We start from the raw sequence: 23,737 nt of genomic DNA on the forward strand, positions 1-23,737 counted from the left end.
AATTTATCAGAGACAACCATGCCATATCATAAATCAACAATCACCTGTAAATTCATAAACTTCATTTCAGTGAAATATCCTTGGTGATATGACTTGAGGCTGATCTGACATTTGCATTGAAATACAGTGACAGTTCATAGTATTTATCTAACACTCTTACACAAGCCCCATTGTGGTGGCGATGAAACAGGCACTATTAACCCAGGCAAGTAAATGAACATCAACTTACATCTACAGTCCATAACTGGAACCTGGCTAGGAACAGGTAAACGTTTGAATAGAAATGAGCAAGGTGCAGTAGGGGTGAGAAAAGTGATGTTCCTTTCTGGTATAGCTGCCTCTTTCTCTCATTCATTAATTCATTTATTCTACAAATGTATTGATCACCTGCTGTAAGCCAAGACATGTTCAGAGTGCTGGAGATACAAAGTCCCCGCTCTCACAGGGGGTACAGTCTGGCAGAGGGAGCTGAAACCCCACTACAATTTGGTGTCTGAAGGAGAGTAGAACTTTTAAAAGACGGAAAAACAATACCAATGCCCATATTCATGTAGTCACTTTAAACGGATATATCTCATAGCAAGAAGCTGGAGCAAATTCCTGAAAAAGAAAGATCTTGTTCTTGGGAAAAAATATAAATATGAGACCTCAGTGACCTGCATATCTGGATGCATGCACTTGGCATTTTTTCCAGCCACATCAACATGAGGTACAGACGGAGAATGAGGGTGTGATAAATCCATTACCCTCCGGCTCCCTGGAACTCCAATCCCCATTCATTTTTCTGCTTTATTTCAAGAATGTAAAGGAAGTGATCCCCAAAAACTTCCCCAATTCTACTCTATGTTCCTCTCATGGTCTCTTAGTTACAGGTGCAACTTAGAAGTAGGTTGACCAACTCATGCCAGTCTGCCTGAGACTTTCCCAGGTTTAGCACTGCAAGTTCCACATTCTGGGAAACTCCTCCATCATGGCCAAACTAGAATGATTGCTTAGGCTACTTAGAAGAGCCCACCTTTCCCAGAGCATTTGGGTACCTGGGGTCATTGCGCTTGCCCAGAGGAGCCATCTACCAGCCACTTTGCACTTAGCACTAATACCTGCCATCACTCTGTCACACCATCTCCCTAGCACCGGCCCCTGTCCTGTGGGCAGGGAGCTTCAGTCCTGGAATTAAGACTATAGAATTCTGAAAGGCCTCCTGAACTTCCCCCTCCGTGGATGGGCAGCTGTCTTTCCCTTTCTTTTGTCTTCTCCTTTTCTCCACCCAGAAGTCTTACAAGACAGTCCAGCTGCCAAGAAAGACCTTGGCAGTCACCTTGATGGAGCTTTGGTTCCAGTGCCCCACTTGGTCCTGTTCCCTGACTCTATTATTGCCACGTTGTATGTAACAGTGGCAGAGCCTAAGCCCCAGACTAGAGCTGCAAACTGCCTGCCCTCACACTGTACATAGACTGCAAGGTATTTTGTATAAAACATTTCATTTTATAATCTGAACCAATCACCAACTTTTAAAAATTAGAAGGGTTAGGCCAGGAGCGGTGGCTCACGCCTATAATCCCGGCACTTTGGGAGGCTGAGGTGGGCAGATCACAAGGTCAGGAGTTCGAGACCAGCCTGGTCAATATGGTGAAACCCCGTCTCTACTGAAAATACAAAATTAGCTGGGTGTGGTGGTGGGCACCTGTAGTCCCAGTTACTTGGGAGACTGAGGCAGGAGAATCACTTGAACCTGGGAGGCAGAGGTTGCAGTGAGCCGAGATCGCACCACTGCACTCCGGCCTGGACAACAGAGCGAGACTTCGTCTCAAAAAAAAAAAAAAAAAGATTAGAAGGGTTAAGGACTGGGTCCCTCAGAAACAGATCCTGAGAAGAGGATCCCAGTGCCAGAGTTCATTAAGAAAAGGGAGATGGGTTAGTAGGAGAGGGAAGCAGGGCCGGGAAGGAAGGGAAGCCAAGCACGGGTGTGATTTCAGGTGAAGCCCTGGGACTCAGCCTGATCCTGAGGAGAGCTGTGCAGTGCAAATTAGACGCCAGAGTTGTCTCAACCCCAAACTAAAGAGCTGAGCTTTCATACCTCGGTGCCAGTCAGTCCCTGTGGGCAGAGTGGCTTCAGTGGCTAAACCAAAGCTAGAATTCCAGAGGCAGCCACAGGGGCCAGCAGGTAAAGGCAAAGGAATACACAAGCAGGGGAAGAGACCCACAGAAACAGTTAAATGGTAGAGCACCACTAGGGCCTACGACAAGGAGACTTCACTGCCCACACACATATGCATACTCTGTTTTCCAGCTTTGTGTAAAAACTCAGAAGATCTGGCAGCATTGCCCTGGGCCCTCATTCTCATATGACCTCCATCTCTGCAGCTGAAAGGCAGCTGCCCTTCTGGCTAGGACTCATTCTGTCCAGTTTACCACAGTCCCCACTCTGCCCGAATAGCCCAACTCATGCTTATAGGGATTTTTCCATATAATACAGTTGAGAAAACAAAATTATGTTCTTCTATCTAGCTCACTTCATTCATTTAAGTTTCTTGCCTGTCCCAGGTAAGTATTTAGGTTTGCTAATCTTGACCCAGAGTATCTAAGTTGAGGAAAAGGACTTCGTCCCTCATGCCCAGAAGATTCATTAACAATGAGAGCTTTGAAGGCAAAGTGACCTGAATTTGAATCCTGACAATATCGTGTCCTTCCTGGGTCATTGGAGAAGTTCCTCAGCCTCTCTGAGCTTCAATCTCTTCGTCTATAAAATGCGAGTGACAGATACTATCACAGTGGTTATTGGGAAAATTAAACAAGACAGTGGTAGAAAGCGCTTATCACTGTATCAGTAAGGGCTTAATACATGGTAGCAATTGTTGTTATCATCATTAGCATTAAGCAATCACTCAACCATCCATAGGGGTATCAAGGACAGGGGCTCTGTCTGTGTCAGGGCCCACGGACCAGGGCTGTCACCAGGAAATCACCTAGGGACCACCCTAGGAAGGCCCCAGGAAAAGATCTGCTGTTCAGCCCCCAGCCACACGGGGTAGGATGACGGGGCAGGGCTCTTCGTGCCAAGGCAGAAGCCCTTAAACCAAATTTCTGTCTTTTTCCCAGTCCAAGGAAATAAAAATAGCCTATAGGTAAATTTTCTCCCAGAACTTTTTCAAGGACTGAACTCAGTCAACCAGTTTTGCTCTACATATTAATACTACACTTGGTCATGAAGCTTACATTGTTTACTTTAATCCTGCTAAATGTGTGTGCTTTTTTTTTTTTTTTTTTTTTTGAGACTGTTGCCCAGGCTGGAGTGTAATAGTGCGATCTCGGCTCACTGCAACCTCCGCCTCCCGGATTCAAGCAATTCTCCTGCCTCAACTTCCCAAGTAGCTGGGATTACAGGCACCTGCCACCACGCCCAGCTAATTTTTGTATTTTTAGTAGAGACGGGGTTTCACCATGCTGGCCAGGCAGGTCTCGAACTCCCGACCTCAGGCGATCTGCCTGCCTCGGCTTCCCAAAGTGTTGGAATTACAGGCGTGAGCCACCACACCCAGCCAATGTGTGTGCTTTTAAAGCACATCTAAAGTATTGTATTTTCTTAGGTTGCAGAGGTTTGCACACATATTACTTGTCTTCCTATTGTTGGTATAACGTTCTTAGCTTGTGTCGTAGACTTTAAACATATTAGTAATTCATCGAGTTCTACAAACAGTCCCTGTGCTCTTTGGGGAACGCAAAGGGAAACTTCCAAGGAGAGGCACTCCTTTTCCGTGCTGAGCTCTCCCTTTCTGCAGAGCTCGTGGAGCTGGAAATCAAGTTATCAGCTGGCATTAAAATATGCACTGACATCCTAACAGTTTTTGGTCACTTGAAGAAGGATACTGCTCTTCACCATCCAAAGATGTCCATTTGGGATCACAATTATTTTATTCTCAGGAGATTTTGTTCTCAATCCTGATCCGATGTAACTGAGTCCCATTGGAGGCAGGCCCCCTAGGCGAAGGGCACCAGCTTTGGAGTCAGACCACCCCAAGTTAGAATTCTCTTGTGAGCTGGAACAGAAGCACCACGAGCACAGCATCTCTGTCTACCTTGTTCGCCCAGTGTCCCAGGACCAGGGCAGGGCGCTGCACATTGTAGGAGCTCAATAAAGACTTGTTGAACAAATAAGTAAAGACATCAATAAAAGAAGGAATAGTCACTTCAACTTAGTTCCTTCTGAAGGTAATAGCTCTGCCTGCATGGATGGTTGTAAGGGTTATTTGAGATAAGTTAAGATGACTGCTTATTGGCCCATACTGAGAACTCAAGGAACTAAAATTCCTTCAGAAATAATAATTTGAGGTTTTTGGTTTTTTTTTGGTCAGAGTCTCACTCTGTTGCCCAGGCTGGAGTGCAATGGCACAATCTCAGCTCACTGCAACCTCCACCTCCCAGGTTCAAGCAATTCTCATACCTTAGCCTCCTGAGTAGCTGGGATGAGAGATGTGCACCACCACACCCAGCTAATTTTTGTATTTTTGGTAGAGACAGGGTTTCACCATATTGGCCAGGTTGCTCTTGAACTCCCGACCTCAGTTGAACCTTGGCCTCCCAAAGTGCTAGAATTACAGGCGTGAACCACCGCGTCCAGTCGGGATTGATTTTATATCTCTCAAATTTCTCTTGCCAAACCTTCAAGACACTTTCTTTTGCCAGTAGAGAGGGGAAGGAGATTTCCTGAGATATTTCACAAAGATTTATAATATTATGGTTGAGTGATGCTGGAATCCCCTGCTGTTTTGCCCCCTCGGTTTAGTCCCAATTCTACTCTCCAGGGTACCTGATCAGTTGGCTGTGACCCACAGGAGTGTGTGTTCAGGGGCATGGGCAGGGATGGATGTGGAATCCAAAAGTGGGGACACAAAGAACAGGCACAGCCAGGTGCAGTGGGCAGAGCCTGGAGAGTTGAGTCAACCGTATTGACAGCCACCATCTCCCCACCCAGGTACACATTTGGTGCGGCTCTGTTCGTGGGCTGGGTCGCTGGAGGCCTCACACTAATTGGGGGTGTGATGATGTGCATTGCCTGCCGGGGCCTGGCACCAGAAGAATCCAAGTGAGTCTCCCTGTTCCGCTGCAACCGGACGTTTTATTTGTTCAGGGTCTATTTTAATGTATAACTTGCAGCCAAAAAAAAATTAATCTGGGCATATGGAAGAACTTTATTTGACTTAAGGATTATCGAACTTTCTCTTTTAGGGGAAACCTAAAGGATAGAATGGGAATATTTCAGCCTAGATTGATCTAAATGTGATCCTATTTGTAAGAAAAATCCATCCCTCTTGGTTCCTTCTGAGATTGTTTTGTAACTCCATGGTTCTCAACTAGGAGCAATTTGCCCCCCAGGGGATATTTGGCAACAAGTGAAGACATTTTTAACTGTTACAATTTGGGGAGGGTGGGGGAAAGTGATACTGGCCTCTGGCAGGTAGAGGCCAGGGATGCTACTAAACACCCTACAGTGCACAGAACTGTCCCACAGCAAAGAAGCATCTGTTCCAAACCGTCAACAGTGCTGCTGCTGAGAAACTCCGCTGTAACTCCCCACATTGAACTGGTGTGGGGAGAGCTGGATTCCAGTGTGGTTCTGCTGCTGACCAGCCCTGTGACCTCCAGCAGGTTATTTGCTCTCTGTGTGCCTCTATCACCTCATCCATGAGATGAGCAGCTTGAGGCAATGAGCTGAACGTAGGTACCTTCCAGCTCACAAATTCTATGATCCTTTGATGTAAAATGTTCCCCTGAACATTGTTTCTGGTTCAACTTTATTTTTATTGATTAACAGAGGGAACTCATTAGTTACTGAGGATTTGGGGATACCTCTGTCCACCATCCAGAAATGTCCATTTGGAATCACAATTATTTTATTCTCAGGAGATTTTGTTCTTGGCTCAGCAAAGCTCTAAAGTGCAAGAACTTCTGTTCCACTGCAGAGGCAGAAAAACCAGTGTACCAAAAACCAGGGTTACTAACTATCCTGGTTTGCCCCGGACTGATGGGTTTCCAGGGACATTGTACTTTCAGTGCCAAGACTGAGACAGTTTAGGGTAAATAGGAGGTTGGGCCTCCTGACAAAGACATCTACAATCTTGGAATGTTTATTTTTCTTTCAGCTACAAAGCCGTTTCTTATCATGCCTCGGGCCACAGTGTTGCCTACAAGCCTGGAGGCTTCAAGGCCAGCACTGGCTTTGGGTCCAACACCAAAAACAAGAAGACATATGATGGGGGTGCCCACACAGAGGACGAGTTACAATCTTATCCTTCCAAGCACGACTATGTGTAATGCTCCAAGACCTCTCAGCACGGGCAGAGGAAACTCCCAGAGAGCTCACCCAAAAAACAAGGAGATTTCATCTTGACTTCTTATTGCGTTTGACTCACAGCTGGAAGTTAGAAAAGCCTTGATGTCATCTTTGGAGAGGCCAAGTGGTCTTAGCCTCATGTCTCTGTCTCTAAATATTCCATCATAAAACAGCTGAGTTATCATTTATGAATTAGAGGCTATAGCTCACATTTTCAATCCTCTATTTCTTTTTTTAAATATAACTTTCTACTCTGATGAGAGAATGTGGTTTTAATCTCTGTCTCACATTTTAATGATTTAGATAACTCCCCCCTCTTCCTCCTAGTCAATAAACCCATTGATGATCTAGTTCCCAGCTTATCCCCAAGAAAACTTCTGAAAGGAAAAAGAGTAGATCAAAAGACATTATTATCTGCTGTTTGACTTTTGCCTCCCCACCCCTAGCTTGGCTACTAATAAACACTTACTGAAGAAGAAGCAATAAGAGCAAGATATTTGCAATCTCTCCAGCCCATGATCTGGGTTTTCTTACGCTGTGATCTTAAACATTACCAAACCAAAGTGATCTTCAGCTTGAGGCAACCAAGCCTTTCTACTGCTGTTAGCATCTTCTTATTCCAGCAAGACCATTCTAGGAGTTTCCTGAGCTCTCCACTGGAGTCCTCTTTCTGTCACGGGTCAGAAATTGTCCCTAGATGAATGAGAAAAAAATTTTTTTAATCTAAGTCCTAAATATAGTTAAAACAAATAATGTTTTAGTAAAATGATACACTATCTCTATGAATTAGCCTCACCCCTACATGTGGATAGAAGGAAATGAAAAAATAATTGCTTTGACATTGTCTATATAGTACTTTGTAAAGTCACACTTAAGTACAAATTCCATGAAAAGTTCACTGATCCTAATTCTCTCCCTTTGAGGTTTCTATGGCTCTGATTATACATGATAATAAGTGTAAGCTATGTAAAAACTAAATAATGTCTGGGCGCAGTGGTTCATGCCTGTAATCCCAGCACTTTGGGAGGCTGAGGAGGAAGGATCACTTGAGCCCAGAAGTTCAAGACCAGCCTGGACAATGTGGAGAAACCCTGTCTCTACAAAATACAGAGAAAAAATCGGCCAGTCATGGTGGCATACACCTGTAGTCCCATATCCCGGGAGGCTGAGATGGGAGGATCACTTGAGCCTGGGGAGGCTGGGGCTGCAGTGAACCATGATCAGACCACTGCACTCCAGCCAGGTGACATAGCGAGATCCTGTCTAAAAAATAAAAAATAAATAATGGAACACAGCAAGTCCTAGGCAGTAGGTTAAAACCAATTCTTTAAAAAAAAAAAAAAAAATGTTGAGCCTGAATTAAATGTTATGTTTCCAAGTGACACATATCCACATTGGCATGGTTACAAGCCACTGCCAGTTGGCAGTAGCACTTTCCTGGCACTGTGGTCGGTTTTGCTTTGTTTTGCTTTGTTTAGACATGGGGTCTCACTTTCCAGGCTGGCCTCAAACTCCTGCACTCAAGCAATTCTCCTACCCTGGCCTCCCAAGTAGCTGAGACTACAGGTGTGTGCCATCAAAACTGGTCAGTTTTGTTACTCTGAAAGCTGTTCCTTTCTCTGAATTCATCTAGAGTGGTTGGACTGTCAGATATTCGGGCAAAACTGGAAGTTCTTTGCAACCACACACCTTCCCTGAGCTTACATCACTGCCCTTTTGAGCAGAAAGTCTAAATTCCTTCCAGGACACTAGAATTCCATCCCAGTTCCAAAGCCAGACAGACCCCCTAGGACACTGAGGTAAGAGCAGTCTCTAAAAACTACCCAGAGCAGCATTGGTGCAGGGGAACTTGGCCATTAGGTTACTATTTGAGAGTAAAGTCCTCACATCAATAGCACATACGAAAGTGACCTCCAAGGAGATTGGTGAATACTCATAAGAGTCTTGAGGCTGAATAGATTATGTCTGGAGAAAGAACGGATTATGCCCCATTAAATAATAACAAGTTGTGTTCATCAAGAGTCAGAGCAGTGAGCTCAGAGGCCCTTCTCACTGAGACAGCAACATTTAGACCAAACCAGAGGAAGTATTTGTGGAACTCACTGCCTCAGTTTGGGTAAAGGATGAGCAGACAAGTCAACTAAAGAAAAAAGAAAAGCAAGGAGGAGGGTTGGGCAATCTAGAGCATGGGGATTGTTAAGTGCTCTCTGGATTTGAGTTGAAGAGCATCCATTTGAGTTGAAGGCCATGGGGCACAATGAGCTCTCCCTCCTACCACCAGAAAGTCCCTGGTCAGGTCTCAGGCAGTGCGATGTGGCTCAGCTGGGTTTTTAATAAGCACATTCTCCATCCAACACTTAATTGTTTGAAAGCCTCCATATAGTTAGATTGTGCTTTGTAATTCTGTTGTTGCTCTATCTTATTGTATATGCATTGAGTGTTAACCTGAATGTTTTGTTACTTAAATATTAAAAACACTGTTGTCCTACAGTTGAATAGCTTCTGCTCTGTTTTCATAAGTTTTGGGAAGTGGAGGTAGGAAGTCCCAGCACTTCAATGCCGGATGCGTCTTCATGGGAGTTTTTCTGCTTTCAGAATCCGTTTCTGCTCAGTAGCAGCCTAGTTGCCTAGAGGACAGCTAGGTGTTGGTCCAGACCAGTTTGTGGTTTCTGCAAGTTTGGAAGCCTTAATGAAAAGGAGTTCCCAGAGCAATCAGGCATGCAGCATGGGGTCCAAGGATCCAGTTTAGCCTGTCTGACCCTAAGTGCACCAGCCCGAAGTGTCTAACGTCATTGGCCTGTTTGTGGGCCAATAAAACAAGAGAGCCAGTGCCTGCCCTCTTGATGCTGCCAAGGGTTGGGTTGACCAGCTCGATAAACTGAGGCAGTATCAAGCTACAAAAACAGCATAAGCTTTATAGTCAGAACAGCCCAACCTCAAATCCAGGTCATACTACTTCCCAGCTATGTTAGCTTGAGCAAAGCCCTTAAGCTTTCTGAGTCTCCGTTTCCTTATCTGTAAAATAGGGATGATAAGGATAATGGAATAATACAAGTAAAGGACCCACTTAAGTGACAGAAAACCAAGCAGCACAACTTTAAGACAAAGAGGGCAATGTTTATGTAACTGGGATATCTAAGGCCAGGGTTGGCTTCAGACACAACTGAATCAAGGGTTATGATTAAGACTCTAGTTTTCTCTGCCCATATCTCAGTTCTGCTTTCTTCGCTGTTGGTTTGCTTCTCAAGAAGATTGTGAGTTGTTGTGTTGGCTGCTTATATTTCTAGCCATAAAGCCATGTTTCAGCTATGGGAAACCTAGCCAAATGGAGGCATCTCGTTCCTTCTATCCATAGGAGAAAAATTCTAACAAAATACGTTAGATTATTTGAGTAATGTACCCATCCCTAAACCTCTTCCAATAGCCAGAGCAGTGGAATCTAGTTTGGTGAAGCCTGGGTCCCCCAGTCAAAACATGGAGATTTGTCATATGCCATGAAGACTTGTATTCTAAGGACCCAGGGTCCTTAAAAAATCAGGCAAACTCATTGCTTTGCCTCATTATTTTCTTCTTTTGGTTGAAACTGCAGAGCAAGTTTCAGAGATATAACTTCTGAGCTTCTCTGACTGACCAAACAGTATATAGTATAGAAAGGAATGATCTGAGAGATTACTTTGGTTCTCAAAGCAAGCTGATAATTAAAACCTAAAAACTTAAAAAAAAAAAAAAAAGACAAAAAGAAAACACTTTACATTCAGTTTTAAACAAGTGAGATTACAAAAATCATCAGTAGAAAGTTGTCCTTAGTGATGTAATTTTGAGCTATTGACATTTAAATTTTCTAAAATTTAGGGGCATTTTGGAGTCTCCTTGTACAAAGACAGAAATGGGCAAACCAAACCATGGAGTACAGGCTCAAAATATGACTCAGCACTGTTACTCATACAAATCCCTGGGAGTCCCCAGTTCTTTCACCTTTTACTTAGGTAGTATCCAGCCCCTTCTTGCCTCCACTAGTCAACCCTATCCAGGGTTGACTACTGCAATGGCCACAATTTTTGCCAAAATGCCTGATATCTCTGAGTTGACGTGTTCCACTGGAGAGAGCACTGGACTTGGAATCAAAAACCTGGATTTCTGGTTCTGAGTGCATTGCCAACCAATTATGTGACCTTCAGGATCGATTACAATGATTCACTAACATATTTTCATTATCTGGCTTCTGTACTGAGTCCTCATGATAAGCAGTACTGTGCCTAGTGCTTTATATACTTTAACCCTCCAACAATGCTGATCTCACCCCACTAGTGGCCCAGCACTCGTAAACACTCAAGGATCACACATACACTCACACTCACACATACACACATTTACCACAGTCAGTTCGATTTTCAGAGCCTCATCAGGGACCATCACTTCTTTGATTTTTCTACTCTTGAGTATTTACATATGCCTCAGAACTGCTTTTGAACAATTCCATTCCTTCAGCTAAAGTTAGGCTGATTTTTCATACTTCCCAACACACAGCTAGAAAGGGAAGGGGTATACTCTTCATAATAGCCCAAATAAATGTGAAATGAGCATATGAGGCCCTTAAAAGATGATGATAAGCAAAAAGTTTCCTTGTGGTTTAATATTCAATATGTAAGATACTATAATATACTGTAGAGACAAAATGTCATTAAAATGTTTTAAATATGTCCAAATTCTATTCTGGAGTAAAGGTATTTAATTTAGATACCCCAAAAAGTGTCTATCAGTGATGGCTTTTAGTATCCACACCACCACAATATTCAATACTAAATGCAGCTACTCCCTAATAACCAATAAGATGAAATCTTAGTCACCCCTGCCACAGTGGGTAGCTAAAAGAAAGCATAGACTTCTTCTTCTTCAGAGAAACTTCAAGGGGTGGGTGGGTCCTACTTGCAGACCAAGGATCATACAAATTCCATACATAGAAAATACTGTACTTTGTCCTATCTTTTAACTTAGATTTTCAGGGTAACATAAAGGTAGAATTAAATGTAATATGGAAGAAAACTGGAAATATTTCTTCCTTAATCCAGCAACCCTCCTTCTTTAAATTTCTCCTAAGGAAATAATCATAAATACTTATGCTCAAAGATATATATCAATTGTTTAAAATAATATAACTGGATCAACCTAAAAATCTAATGAGGGGAAGATTCCTAATAGTCTTTATATATAAGTAAGCTATTATATAGTCATTAAAATTATTATAATATTTTTCTAACATTAAGTCTATTTAAGGGTGTATTGAAAAACACCCTGGAAAGAAATATATTCCAAAATATTTTAAGTAGTTGTTTCTGATTGGAGATACAATGATGATAGTTTTTTATTTGTACTTTACAGTACTTTGCAAATTTTCTTCAATGAGAATAGCTTCATTTTATATCTAGAGAAAAAAATAAAACTAAAAACTAAAGAATTAAAAAATAGAAAACAACACCCAGACATGAAGTCCACAGGAGCAGATATAGCTCATTACCTGGAGACATAACCATCTCAGGCAGCTTGGAAGGAGGAAGTTATTAAGTCATGGCTGAGTAGAGTTCTCTGTTTACTCTGAATCAATAAATTAAAATGGTCATGAGCCCAGAAACTGACCTCACACTATGTTGCTTTAGCTTTTCTTCTCCTTTGGAGACCCTTTGGCAATTGGCAATCATTTCCCCATTTACTCACTTCTACTCACCTCTGAAGATGGGAAAGCAGAGGCCCATACCTCTGTTGTGAACAAGGACCAGAAAGGAGAAATGACATGCTCAAGGCCTTTACACAGGCATATCAGGGGAGCCAGAACAAAGACTAGAGTCCATACCAGGTTAGCCTCTTGCTTGCTCCACAAGGACACACAGACCTCATCTCCTCCCATCGGCTGGCCTTCTCAGTTTCCAACTTCTTTTCCTGACTAGAAGAGCCATCCAGAAAGAGCAGGATGGGCTTGCTTCAGGATGGGTGGCCTAATGTTGGCAGGTGTTCTGAGTCAACCAGATCCACCTGTGTGGGGAAATATTCAGAACAGACCGAGTCCCCAAATGTTTATCACCTGGAACTCATCAGACCTGCATCTGATAAGGAAGGGGCTCTGTATGAGCTATGCACAGAGCAGCCTATCTTTAAAGAAGAAGACTTTTGGGTCCTTGATGAGTTTTTCAAGGTTTCTAAGAGATAATTTCAACCATGTGTTATCACTGGATTCTACTCAGGAACGTTAGGCATCAGGGAAAATTCAGCAGCTATTGTTTTTTAGTTGGACATAGCAAAGCTTCAGAAACCCAGTTTTAGTCATTTTCTGTTACTTATCACAGAATACCTGAAAGTGGGTAATTTATAAAGAAACAAAATATATTTTTTACAATTCTGGAGGCTGGAAAGTCCAGGGTCAAGGGGCTGCATCTGGTGAGGCCCTTCTTGCAGATGGGGATCTCTGCAGAGTCCCAAAGGAGTTCAGGGCATCAAGTGGTGAGGGAGCTAAGTGTGCTAGCTCAAGTCTCTCTTCCTCTTCTTATAAAGCCACCAGTACCACTCCTATGATAACCCACTAATCCATTAACTCACTAATATATTAATCTATGAATGGATTAATCCATTCATGAGAGTGAAGTTCTCTTAAAGGCCCCACTCCTCATTATTTCCACTTTGGGAATTAAGTTTCAACATGAGTTTTGGAGGGGACAAACATTCAAACCATAATACCCAGGCTTATGTAAAAATGAAGAAAACGAAATAAACTTTTTCTCCTTGAAAAAACATTAGAAAAAAAAAGAAAAGCACTGATGGCAGAAAAAATCACTCTGAGCCTTTAAAAAATACAGATGATTATTAATGTTAATATTGCTGTCATTATCATTATCATTATCATTATTATTATCATTATTGAGAATCTACAATGTCCCAGACGTAGTTTCAGGCCCTTTTCTTACACTATTTCCAACCCTCAAAATAGCCCCAGTGAGACAGGTATTATTATCCCCAGCTCACAGGTGAAGAAACCAAGGCTCAGGGAGGCTAAGTATCTTGTCCAAGTAAGGTGAAAAACCATCCCAGTTTGTCCAGGACTGTCCCAGGTTCAGCACTGAAAGTCCCGTGTTCCAGAAAGCCTCTCAGCCCTGAACAAACCGGGACAGCTATGCCAAGTCTATATAGCTAATAAATAGAAACGTGTGGATTCCAACCAGGGTTTGTCTGACTCCACATCTCACTCTGTTTCTAATATGCCAGAGAAAATCTCATTAAAAGGGCAAAATAAATTCATAACTACATTTTTTAAAATGGAAGGAAGAAAAACAGGAGAGAGAGAGACAGAGCAAAGAAAGAAGAAAAAACAAATGAGCAAAATAAAGAAAGATAGGGAGAAACTCATATAAATCTACTTTAAAGAAAAAAATATTTGCCAATGAAGCCAAGAAGCATAATACTTAATTTACAGTAAATTTTTATTTTTTAACACTCAAATATTTAAAAATGCCCAATAAGAGCCTGTCTCTGTAACTAGTGCATAGACAGATGGCAGAGATAGGGGAGGACATTGGGCTACCCGGTCCCTCAGCCTCTGCAAAGCTCTCAGTGGGCTCTGTGATGTGTGTGCACTCTTAAGGGCTTCCAGGCTAAAGAGGACTCTGGTGTGATGCCACCCAGAAAAGAAAGGAAAGCCCCAGCACCCCCAAGGTGGACTGTCTGTAGGAGAAATACCTGTTCCCTCCAGTGGTGGCAGCTACACAAACATTACAAGGTTGGGTTTGGACCAGGGCTCACTTCATCCCAGCAGCCACCTTAGGCTAGAGCTTCCCCAGCAGCATCTGGGATCTGAGTCAGTTTCCATCAGCACTGAGAGGTTTCCCATTCCTTTCTCATCTCAAGTGGAACTGGATGTGACCTGCTCACTCTGGTTTCGAGTTTTTGACCCGTCCAAGCTTTCCCTGTTATCAAAGCTGCCGCCCTTAGCCCTTGTTGACAATAAAAAGCTTATTTATTTTGTTCGACAGGACAACTTGAATTTCCCCAAAGAATGTTTTGAAAAGTAAAACATCAAACATATTAAGCATGTAGGACTTTGCCGCCCATACTTATTGCCCAGAGGAGGGAGGTTGCCATGGCAATGCCTCTGGTAAGGAGAATGAAGTCTGGCTGAAGGGTGAATAAAGTATCACAGTGGGGCACAGGCTGCCCCGCCAGGCAGCAAGCCCCTTATGATACTGGAAGTGTTTGCCCAAGTCTTAAGAATTAAGTCATAATTAAGAGAGAGTAAGAAAAACAAATGTCCAGCTGCAAAAAAAAACAAAACAAACAAAAAAAAATGTTGAGGGGTGGGGGAGTCACAATGTAGACAGAGATATTTTAAAAGTCAGCAGTGAGTGAACGTGACTATGCCTTCTTATGACAGCTGGCAGAACCCGCCCACCAGTACCTTTTGTGCAAACAGGCCACACCCCATCCATCTGCAGAAGGGTACAGCTAATGGAGTAGAGAGAACCCAAAAAGGAATTCACTGGAGGGCTGGCATCAAATGAGCTTCATGGCCTCTTTGGTAACACACCAAAACTTCCCAGAAATTAACACAAAACCTAGGCAGGAGGAACTCAGCTTCCAGTATGGCTTAGTAAGCTCCTACCAGGCTAACCTTCCTGCAGATAACAAATATAAACTCTGTACAAAATATAAAAAGTAACTACTTGAAGCCACTAGAGAGTGAACAAAGTCAGACATATTCTGAAGGGTAGTTGACATTTAAAAGAGAGGAAAGGCATAAAGAAAATTTCTGTTTTTGAGGCTTCTGGCCCAAGGACAAGCCAAAGACAGGTGACATGAAGTACCTAAAATCTGTTAGAAAATCTGCAGTTTTTCTGGCCTGAAGAACCATGAAACAGAGTTCAGGGCAACTATAGCCACTATAAGGTGAGCAAAAAATCTTAGAAAAAAGAGACTCAGGGGAGAAGATCCCAGTTTTCTATAAAAAACCCTTCCTGAGTCTCTAGCTAAACCCTAAGCCATGCAAGTATAGGGCTGACTACAAACAGTTGACTTAGGATCCAAAGCTGAATGGAGACCTGAGATGTCCCCAAGACACAAAGTTTGCTGTATGAGTACAAGCAAATTAGTTGTCTTCTCCAGCAAACAAAAAAGAAAAATCAATACTCTTTGGAAGACTATAATAGCATCTAGAGTCTGAAACATAATATTCACAATATCCAGGATGCAATACAAAATTATCTGACATGTGCGTGACATGGCCTATGTTTAAGAGAAAAGGTGATCAATGGAGACCTGACCCCAAGATAACCCAGATATTGGAATTAGCAGATGAGGACTTTTAAAGCAACTATTGCAACTATGCTCAAATACATAAAAGAAAATATGCTCATAATGACTAAAAAGACAGGAGATCTCACAGAGAAATAGAAACTATTCTTGAAAACAGAACTTCTGAAACTAAAAATACAAAATCTGAAATTTAAAAATGTATGAACTTAGCAATGTGGAGATAACAGAGGAAATCATCAATTAACTTGAAGATAGATCATTAGAAGTTATCCAAAAATAGAGAAAAATTTTTTTTAGCAAAAACAGAACCTCAGGGACTTGAAGGATAATATCAAAAAAGAAACAACTGAGGCCAGAAAACAGTGGTATTTTTTAGGGGCTGACAGAAAAAAAAAATGTACAAATACACTTCAAGAATGAATGCAAAATATAGTTTGCAGATAAAAGGAAACCATGAAGATTCATTGCCAGAAAATCTTCACTATAAAAAAAATGCTAAAAGAGTTCTTCAATCTAAGGGAAAATGATACTAGATGAAAACTAGGATCTCCAGGAAGACATAAAGAGCATCAGAAATAGACCTTGTTGAATAGGACATTGGATATCACTAGATGTATAAAGCAAGACTCAAAGCCTGAGAATTTGAGGCAGTCAGGCATTGCACCTCGCTTTCCACCATCACAGCGGTTGTGGGCAGCTGTCAGTGTTCCTACTGTCTCACATAACTGGGAGTACGAATCCACCTACAGAAGCACATATTGCTGTACATACAAAGAGGAAAGACAGTAGAATTAAGTAGGTAACAGCAATAGGTAAGTCTTGGCAGTCTGTAAACCCAATACTAAAGCAGGAAAATCTTAACTTTGTAAAATGAATTGAAAAAATATTTTTGAAAATGTTACTTTGTACATATTTAATGTAGGGGCGAAAAGTTTCAGGATAAGAATTCCCTCATAATCGGCATATCTCAAAGGCATCTCTTAGTGGGTCTCCAGATAATAAGCAAAGCCAGTACCAATGACAAAGAATTCATCAATGGTCATTCTCTGAATGTCTTGCCTCATACTAGGAGGTAGTATCATCTAAAAAAAAAAAAGATACGTTCACTTCATATTTCTTACCAACTTATCAGTTTGTTAGACATTTGTTTTTATGTTTTGATCTCTCTTTTTATGTGTGCTAACATTGAATATTTTGTGTGATATGTGTGTCCCTTTGTTTTGTGTTTATGGACGAATTGAGTATTGGTAAGAATAAAGGAAATTTCAAAATCCTTGGTTCTCAATCAGAATGTGCTAAAAAATGAGAGACTTCCAGACTCCTGGAAGAATAACAGCAAAAAAATGTAATTTTATGCCAAGTACATTGAGTTGATTGATTAAAAATATCTGCTAAAATAACTTTTTCACACTAGGATGGTTAACAGGGACACTGTGTGTATATATGAAAGTTGTACAGAAATAAGATTTTAAAAGAAATGAAACTAAGACTATTCTGTTTGCATTTAATCACCTAAAACCTATTTTTAAAAAAGGATTACAGAGTTATCTATTAGTCATCATCATTGATGGCAAATAGTTCAACTCTCCTCTCCCTCCAAGCATATTTTCCTCCAGGATGTGAAAGAAAAATATTTTCCAAAGCAGTTGTCTTTAGGCCAGATTCTCCCAAGGAAATAATTATGGCCCCTGCAGTGGACAATTTAATCCCAGAGCAGCTGGTGAGGGTACGGTTTGCAGGGTAGGATGGGACAGACAATGAGTGTAAAGACACTGTTGTGAGATCCTGTAGCTGACTGCCCTTCAGTTCTTCTGCTCTGCCCTGATTCATGTTTGAATGGAATGGAAACTCCAAAACCAGGCTGAACATGAGTTCCTCCACTTACATGCAACCCCTTAACATTCTTTTTTTCTTCATAGAAGCTAACTCTTCTTTCTGTGAACAGTAGAACTGGCACTTCAGTTATTGTTCTCCAAATTGGGTTTCATACACTTAATATATTTTCAAGATTCAGTTGTATTCATTTAGTCAACAAATATGTATTAAATATCTATTTTGCAAAAACATGAAGAAACTTTGCTATTAAAATATAATATCTACGAACCATGTAGCAAATTTTTAAAAAATTAAAAAAATTAAGGGAAAAAACTAGACTGCAGTAGGTGAAACTGTTGAGTCCCATAGTAGGCACTCCTTATGGATGCATCCACACCCCAGGACATGCACGAGCTCCCCATACAAAAACACCTCTCACTAAAGTTAAGCTCACTATCAAGAATTAGAGAGCATGTGGGGAAAAAAAAAAAAAAAAAAAAAAAAAAACCATGATGAGAAAGCCACCCAAGGTAATAACCAAGAGCAATCCCATCTCAATATCTATAGCTAATAGAAAAATCTAAAAGAAACTGTAAAATAAGCATATGTAAAATGTCCAAAAAAATAAAGAAGGTGTAGTGGGGGCATGGAGGAACCTGTGGGATTTTAAAATAAACCAAATAAAAATGCTGGAAATCTAAAATATAGACACTGATACAAGAAACACAGGTAAGTTAAACAGTGGACTGGACACAGCAATAGTGACTGAGGAGAGCAAGTCAAAGAAATGACCCAATATGAGAAGGAAAGAAACATGATGACTGAAAAGGCTTTGGAGATATGACACACAGGATGGGGAACTTCTCAACATGCATTTAATTCAGGTTCCAAGAAAGGAGAACAGTCAGAATAAGGAGAAGAAATGTCTCTATACTTGAAAACATACGTTCTAGTATTGAAAACACTCTGTCTTCTGAGAAGTATTAAACCATGCTTAGCTACACTTTAGTGAAAATGGAGAATATCAACAATAAAAATAACATCTTCAAATAAGAAAAAAAATATATATTACATACCCATGGCAATGAGACTGACATCAGTACCAAAAAAATGACAGAAGACTTTGTAATCATTTCTTCAAAGATCAGAAGGAAGACGACTGTCAAGCTAGAATATTACACCGAGATAAATCATCATTCCAAAGTAAGGACAAGATAAAGAGTAGCAACAGCAACTGTGATCAAAGCCTTCATGGGACCAGCATAGAAGATACTGGAAATTCCAGCTGTCATCATGCTCCGAATGTGTAAGCCACTCAGGATTCTCCTAGCAAAAAAGGGTCAGACCTAAAGAACTGGAGATCCTGTTGACCTTGTTACATGGGGAATCCGATACAAATTTCACTGAGGATTCTATGCAGACACTCAAGAGCAGGTGGGCCTTGAATAGTAGTCATCATCTTAGTTTTAGTGTTATTTACCCATCTGAAATGGCTTCATTAGTTTGAGAACTACAAAGATACATACACTGGGTGAGCAGAGGGCCCAGATTAAATGTAAGCTGTGCTCACCCTAAGACGCATACATCTATGAATACCTTGGTCAAGTATTTTCATATGCAAGGAACAGAAAACCCACTCCAAGATGCTGGCTGTTCCTGCCAAGTGCTTACTCATCAACTAACAACGGTTGCCCCACCCAGATCCAATTCTGTGTGAACTTCTAGTTAAAGCATCTACTACTGCCTAAGCAGAGTCTATGTTTCTCTTAGTTTAAATTCTCTCCAAAGAGAAAATCTTATTGACGACTAGCCAGTGAAATGTTTGCCACCCCCTCTGAAGAGAGATCCCCTCTCTCAAGAGTCCACCTCTGATCCAATCAGCTCTTTCCCTGTGGAGCAAGAACTGTTGGCTTGCCTAATCAACATCCATTCCACCATCACTATCACTTTTTTCTTATTAATATTGTAAATCAATCCCTCCCTCCTATGGTGCTATCCTCAGCTCAAGGGGTATATTCCGATTTGCCTAAGTCATGGTGTCCCATTCTCCTTACCAGTGATTGGTTTAGGGGATGGAGCACATGACCTTGTTTCTTTTTTTTAAGTCTTTATTTTTTTAAAGGAGTTTAAGCTTACAGCAAAATTGAAAGGAAGGTACAGAGATTTCCCACATACATGCAGGTGCATAGAGTCCCCCATTTTCAACAGCCCCCACAGAGTGGTACCTTTGTTACAACTGATGAACCTACATTGACACATCATTATCACCCAAAGTTTACAGGATTTGCTCTTGTCACTGTACATTCTATGGGTTTGGACAAATGTGTGATGACACATATCCACCATTGTAGTATCCTACAGAGTGACTTCATTGCCATAAAAATCTATGCTCTACCTTTCCCCCAGCCTCTGGCAACCACTGATCTTTTTACTATCTCCATAGTTTTGCCTTTTCCAGAATGTCATATAGGTGGCCTTTATAGGTGGCCATATATGTAGCCTTTTCAGACTAGCTACTTCCAGTTCATAATATGCACTTACAATTTCTTCATGTCTTTTCATGGCTTGATAACTTATTTCTCTTTAGTACTGAATAGCATTCCATTGTCTGGATGTACTACAATTATTTATCCATTCACCTACTGAAGGACATCTTGGTTGCTTCCAAATTTTGGCAGCTAAGAACAAATCTGCTATAAACATCTGTGTGTGGGATTTTGTGTGGGTGTAAGTTTTCAATTCCTTTGTGTAAATACCAAGGAAAATGATGGCTACATCATATGGCAAGATTATGGTGAGTTTCGTAAGAGCACATGACCCAGTTTTGACTAGTGGTTCAAAAGGAAAGATTCCATCATTTCTTCATCGAAGGGAAAACTTCTTCACTCTTAATGAAGAGACAACAAAAGAGGCAGCTCCATTCTTGGAAACATATACAGACACACACACACACACACACACACACACACACACAGGTGCACACCTTCTTCCTCCATCTAAGCATTCTCATGACTACGTGTGATACATTGGAAGTACTGCAGCCCAAAGATGAACCAACATGGATGAAGGCAGAACAAAAGAAGCCTGGGGAAATGGAGCCAGAGCTCTACTTTATGTTCCTCACCTGACAACACCCCTCCTCTGAACTTTTTATAATGTGTGGTAAGTTTTCTTTTTTTTTTTTTTTTTTTTTTTGAGGCAGAGTCTCGCTCTGACACCCAGGCTGGAGTGCAGTGGCATGATCTTGACTCACTGCAACCTCCACCTTCCGAGTTCAAGCCATTCTCCTGCCTCAGCTTTCCAAGCAGCTGGGAATACAGGCACATGCCACCATGCCCAGCTAATTTTTGTATTTTTAGTAGAGACGGGGTTTCACCTTGTTGGCCAGGCTGGTCTTGAACTCCTGACCTCAGGTGATCCACTCGCCTTGGCCTCCCAAAGTGCTGGGATTACAGGCATGAGCCACCGCGCCCAACCTTATGTGTGGTAAGTTTCTTTATTACTTAAGTCAATTTCAGTTGGGATTTACTATTACTTAAAGCCAGTGCATCTGAATCAAAACATGGACACCCACGCCAGTCCTCCATCAAAGATCACATGTAGGTCCAACTCCCACAGAAATATCTACTGTGTCATGGGGGTTTTGTGGACTTGGAAAACACAAGGAATGAACAGTGTCCTGGGAAGTCCCATCTCATGAGAAAAAAAGTGAAAAAGAACAAGTTTGAGTAGGGATGAGAGATAATTCTATTGTCCTGTAAACTAGTGTGCATAGACTCATGTCTGAGTTCCAGGGCATACACATTGCAAAAAGTAGTTTAAAAAAAAATTATATATATATATATATGGCTGTTTCGCTAAAATCTCTGTGGCGTAGTGAAAGGTGCTAGTAACTTTGGTGCCATGACCTGGCCATGTCAGGAGACCAAAGGAAGCTTCCTGAGGAGGAAGGGAGTCTTTGAATATTGGGTACTAAATGTACAAAAAGTGGTCCTTTTTGGGGCCAGGGACAACAAATTGTTTGATCTTAAATCTTAACTGCCAACTCAGGCCAATTCCAACTGACTATGCTGAGAAGGACTCAGGAATGGAAGACTGTCATGATCAATCGGCAATGCCTGTCATGGAACTGACTGGAAACCAGCAGTACACATGCCACATGCTTGCCCTCTTGAATTCCTCTCTGAGATGGACCTCAGCCAAATACTCCCTGCATCAGTGAAGATGCATTCACTCTAACACCCCACGTTACATATTCAAAAATCTTACATTTTATTTTCTCTACTCTTAAGCAAGGATACACATACAAAAGTGCACTTTTTAGTCCACTTTAGATTGGTTTAAATTAACCAATCTAATCATTGTTGAACAATCCCCCAAACCCAGGAGCTGTTCTTGTCACATTTATTGTCCCTTGTGCTTCAGGGTACTTGACAATCCTCAACTACTGCTGTTTCTTGAAGAGCAACAGCACTCCATCTAGTAAATTTTACTTCAGAATGTTAGTACTATTGTTATTTTCAGCATTATTTTTGTCTGTCTGCCTCATCCTAAAGATTGTAACCATGAGTAGCTTTGACATGCTTCAAAACTTCTTTTGTTCTTCCAGGGAGCTTTTGGAGAGGGTCCCACTTCATGATGTCCCTATGAAACAAGGTCATGGAGAATCCTTTGAATTTACTTCTACGAATATTTCTTTGAGTACCTATTTTGTGCCAGGTGCCACAACAGGTATAAAGAGGAATAAGGAAGAAAAGAGAAGGATCATTTGTCGAGATTCTGGTCTGCTATGCAATGTGCTAATACGCCATTCTGGTGACTTGGAGGCGTTCATCTCATTCCATTCCCATAACTACCTCCCAAAGCATCTTTACCACAGTTACAGCTGAGGAAACTGAGGCTTGTGGAGGTTACATGACTTGCCCGGTCATTCATCTAGTGGTTACTGGTGCTGGGATCTGAATCATGTCTGTCTGACTCAAAGCCCATGTTTCAATTCTCCTGACAGGAGACCAGTTGAGAAGTATGGTTCACAAGTTGGGGAGCGTGTCTTGGGAAATTTTGAGGCAGAGCACTTCCTAGCCCAGTGTATGAAAGCAGGTCAGTTATTAACCTATCTTAGCTTCAGCAACCCAGTCAACAGAGGCTAATACCTACCTTGCAAGGTTGTTGTGAGGATTAAAGATAATGAGTAAAACATCCAGCACACAGTATGTGGTCTATAAAGAATAGCTATGTTATTCAAAGCTATGTAAAAAACTACCATTTCTCAAAGAGGCAGCAGCTATTTTCTGATACAGTGAATTCTTGGAACTTGCAATGGGTGTGTATTGTGAAATTTAGGATCTAAGCTAGCAAGATTTTTCTATATGGCTCTGAGAAGGTATACGGTTGTCGCAAAAATCTCAGGAGTGTCTGCAAGATAAAAAAAAATCTCAAAGCAGAGGCAAGTTCAGAGACTTGCTTTCCTACACCTGAATCTTCATTCAGCTGAGCTACTGGCCAGGAATAACAAGAGGACTCACCATTGTTTGAGCCTGCCTGTGAATTTGCATAAAATGTGATTTAAAACAAAAACATAACCAAGGATCTGGCCCCCAGGAATAGCCATGGTATCTGCAGTGAGTAGAAGACCATTATTTATACTGCCTGGAATCCCATCACAAATCTTTACAGAAAGGCACAAACTCACATTGGATCAGGCTTTTGTTGGTCTCCAGGGAATGCTGACTTTGTTTATTAATGCCACAACAAATGTGTCTCTGAATAAGGGAATTGACAGAACACCTGTCTCTGCATTGAAACCTGATTAAAAGCAAGTCCAGCCCCTTCTAGTCTCTCAGGAGTCTTCACAGTTTCTAAGCTGTCCTTTGTGAGTCAGTGATGTCGAAGGCAGGAAAGCTCCATCCTTGCTTCTTCGGGTGATAATCCACACAGCACAGCATGAATACTCAAGCTCTCACACGAAGCAATGGTCTGTCTCCCATATAGAAAGAAGGAGAGTTGCCTAAGTGGAAGGACTTGGTAGGAGCTGAAAATGCAATCCCATGACACCCAGTCCTCCCCTAACAAAGGTTTTTCCCTATCTCCTGTCACTGATGCTGCAAATTCTACTCTGGAGGCAGGATGGTACAGGCAGGCAGCACTTCTTGAACCTTTCCATGAAAGGACCCCTCAAACACAGGGGAACAGTGCGGATAGTTGCACAACATTATGAGTATACTGAAAACTACTGAATTGTATACCTTATTCTGTGAACTTATTATGTGCTGAAGTTATGTTATATGAATTATATGTTAA

General features: G+C 41.5%; 1 protein-coding gene across 3 annotated transcripts in view; it reads left to right on the forward strand.

Annotated features, from left to right (window-relative positions):
- CLDN18 (claudin 18) overlaps window positions 1-8,821 on the forward strand; it is a 35,375-nt gene extending 26,554 nt beyond the window's left edge. For all 3 annotated transcript variants that reach the window (XM_011981715.1, XM_011981706.1, XM_011981724.1), the window contains 2 exons: window positions 4,973-5,083; window positions 6,141-8,821. In XM_011981715.1, the coding sequence (XP_011837105.1) occupies window positions 4,973-5,083; window positions 6,141-6,312 (283 nt within the window). In that variant the 3' untranslated portion in view covers window positions 6,313-8,821. The remainder of the gene's footprint in view (window positions 1-4,972; window positions 5,084-6,140) is intronic.
- Window positions 8,822-23,737: the final 14,916 nt, after the last annotated feature.

Source organism: Mandrillus leucophaeus, unplaced genomic scaffold (genome assembly GCF_000951045.1).
Source record: "Mandrillus leucophaeus isolate KB7577 unplaced genomic scaffold, Mleu.le_1.0 Scaffold1050, whole genome shotgun sequence".
In the NCBI taxonomy this organism is placed as follows: Eukaryota; Metazoa; Chordata; class Mammalia; order Primates; family Cercopithecidae; genus Mandrillus; species Mandrillus leucophaeus.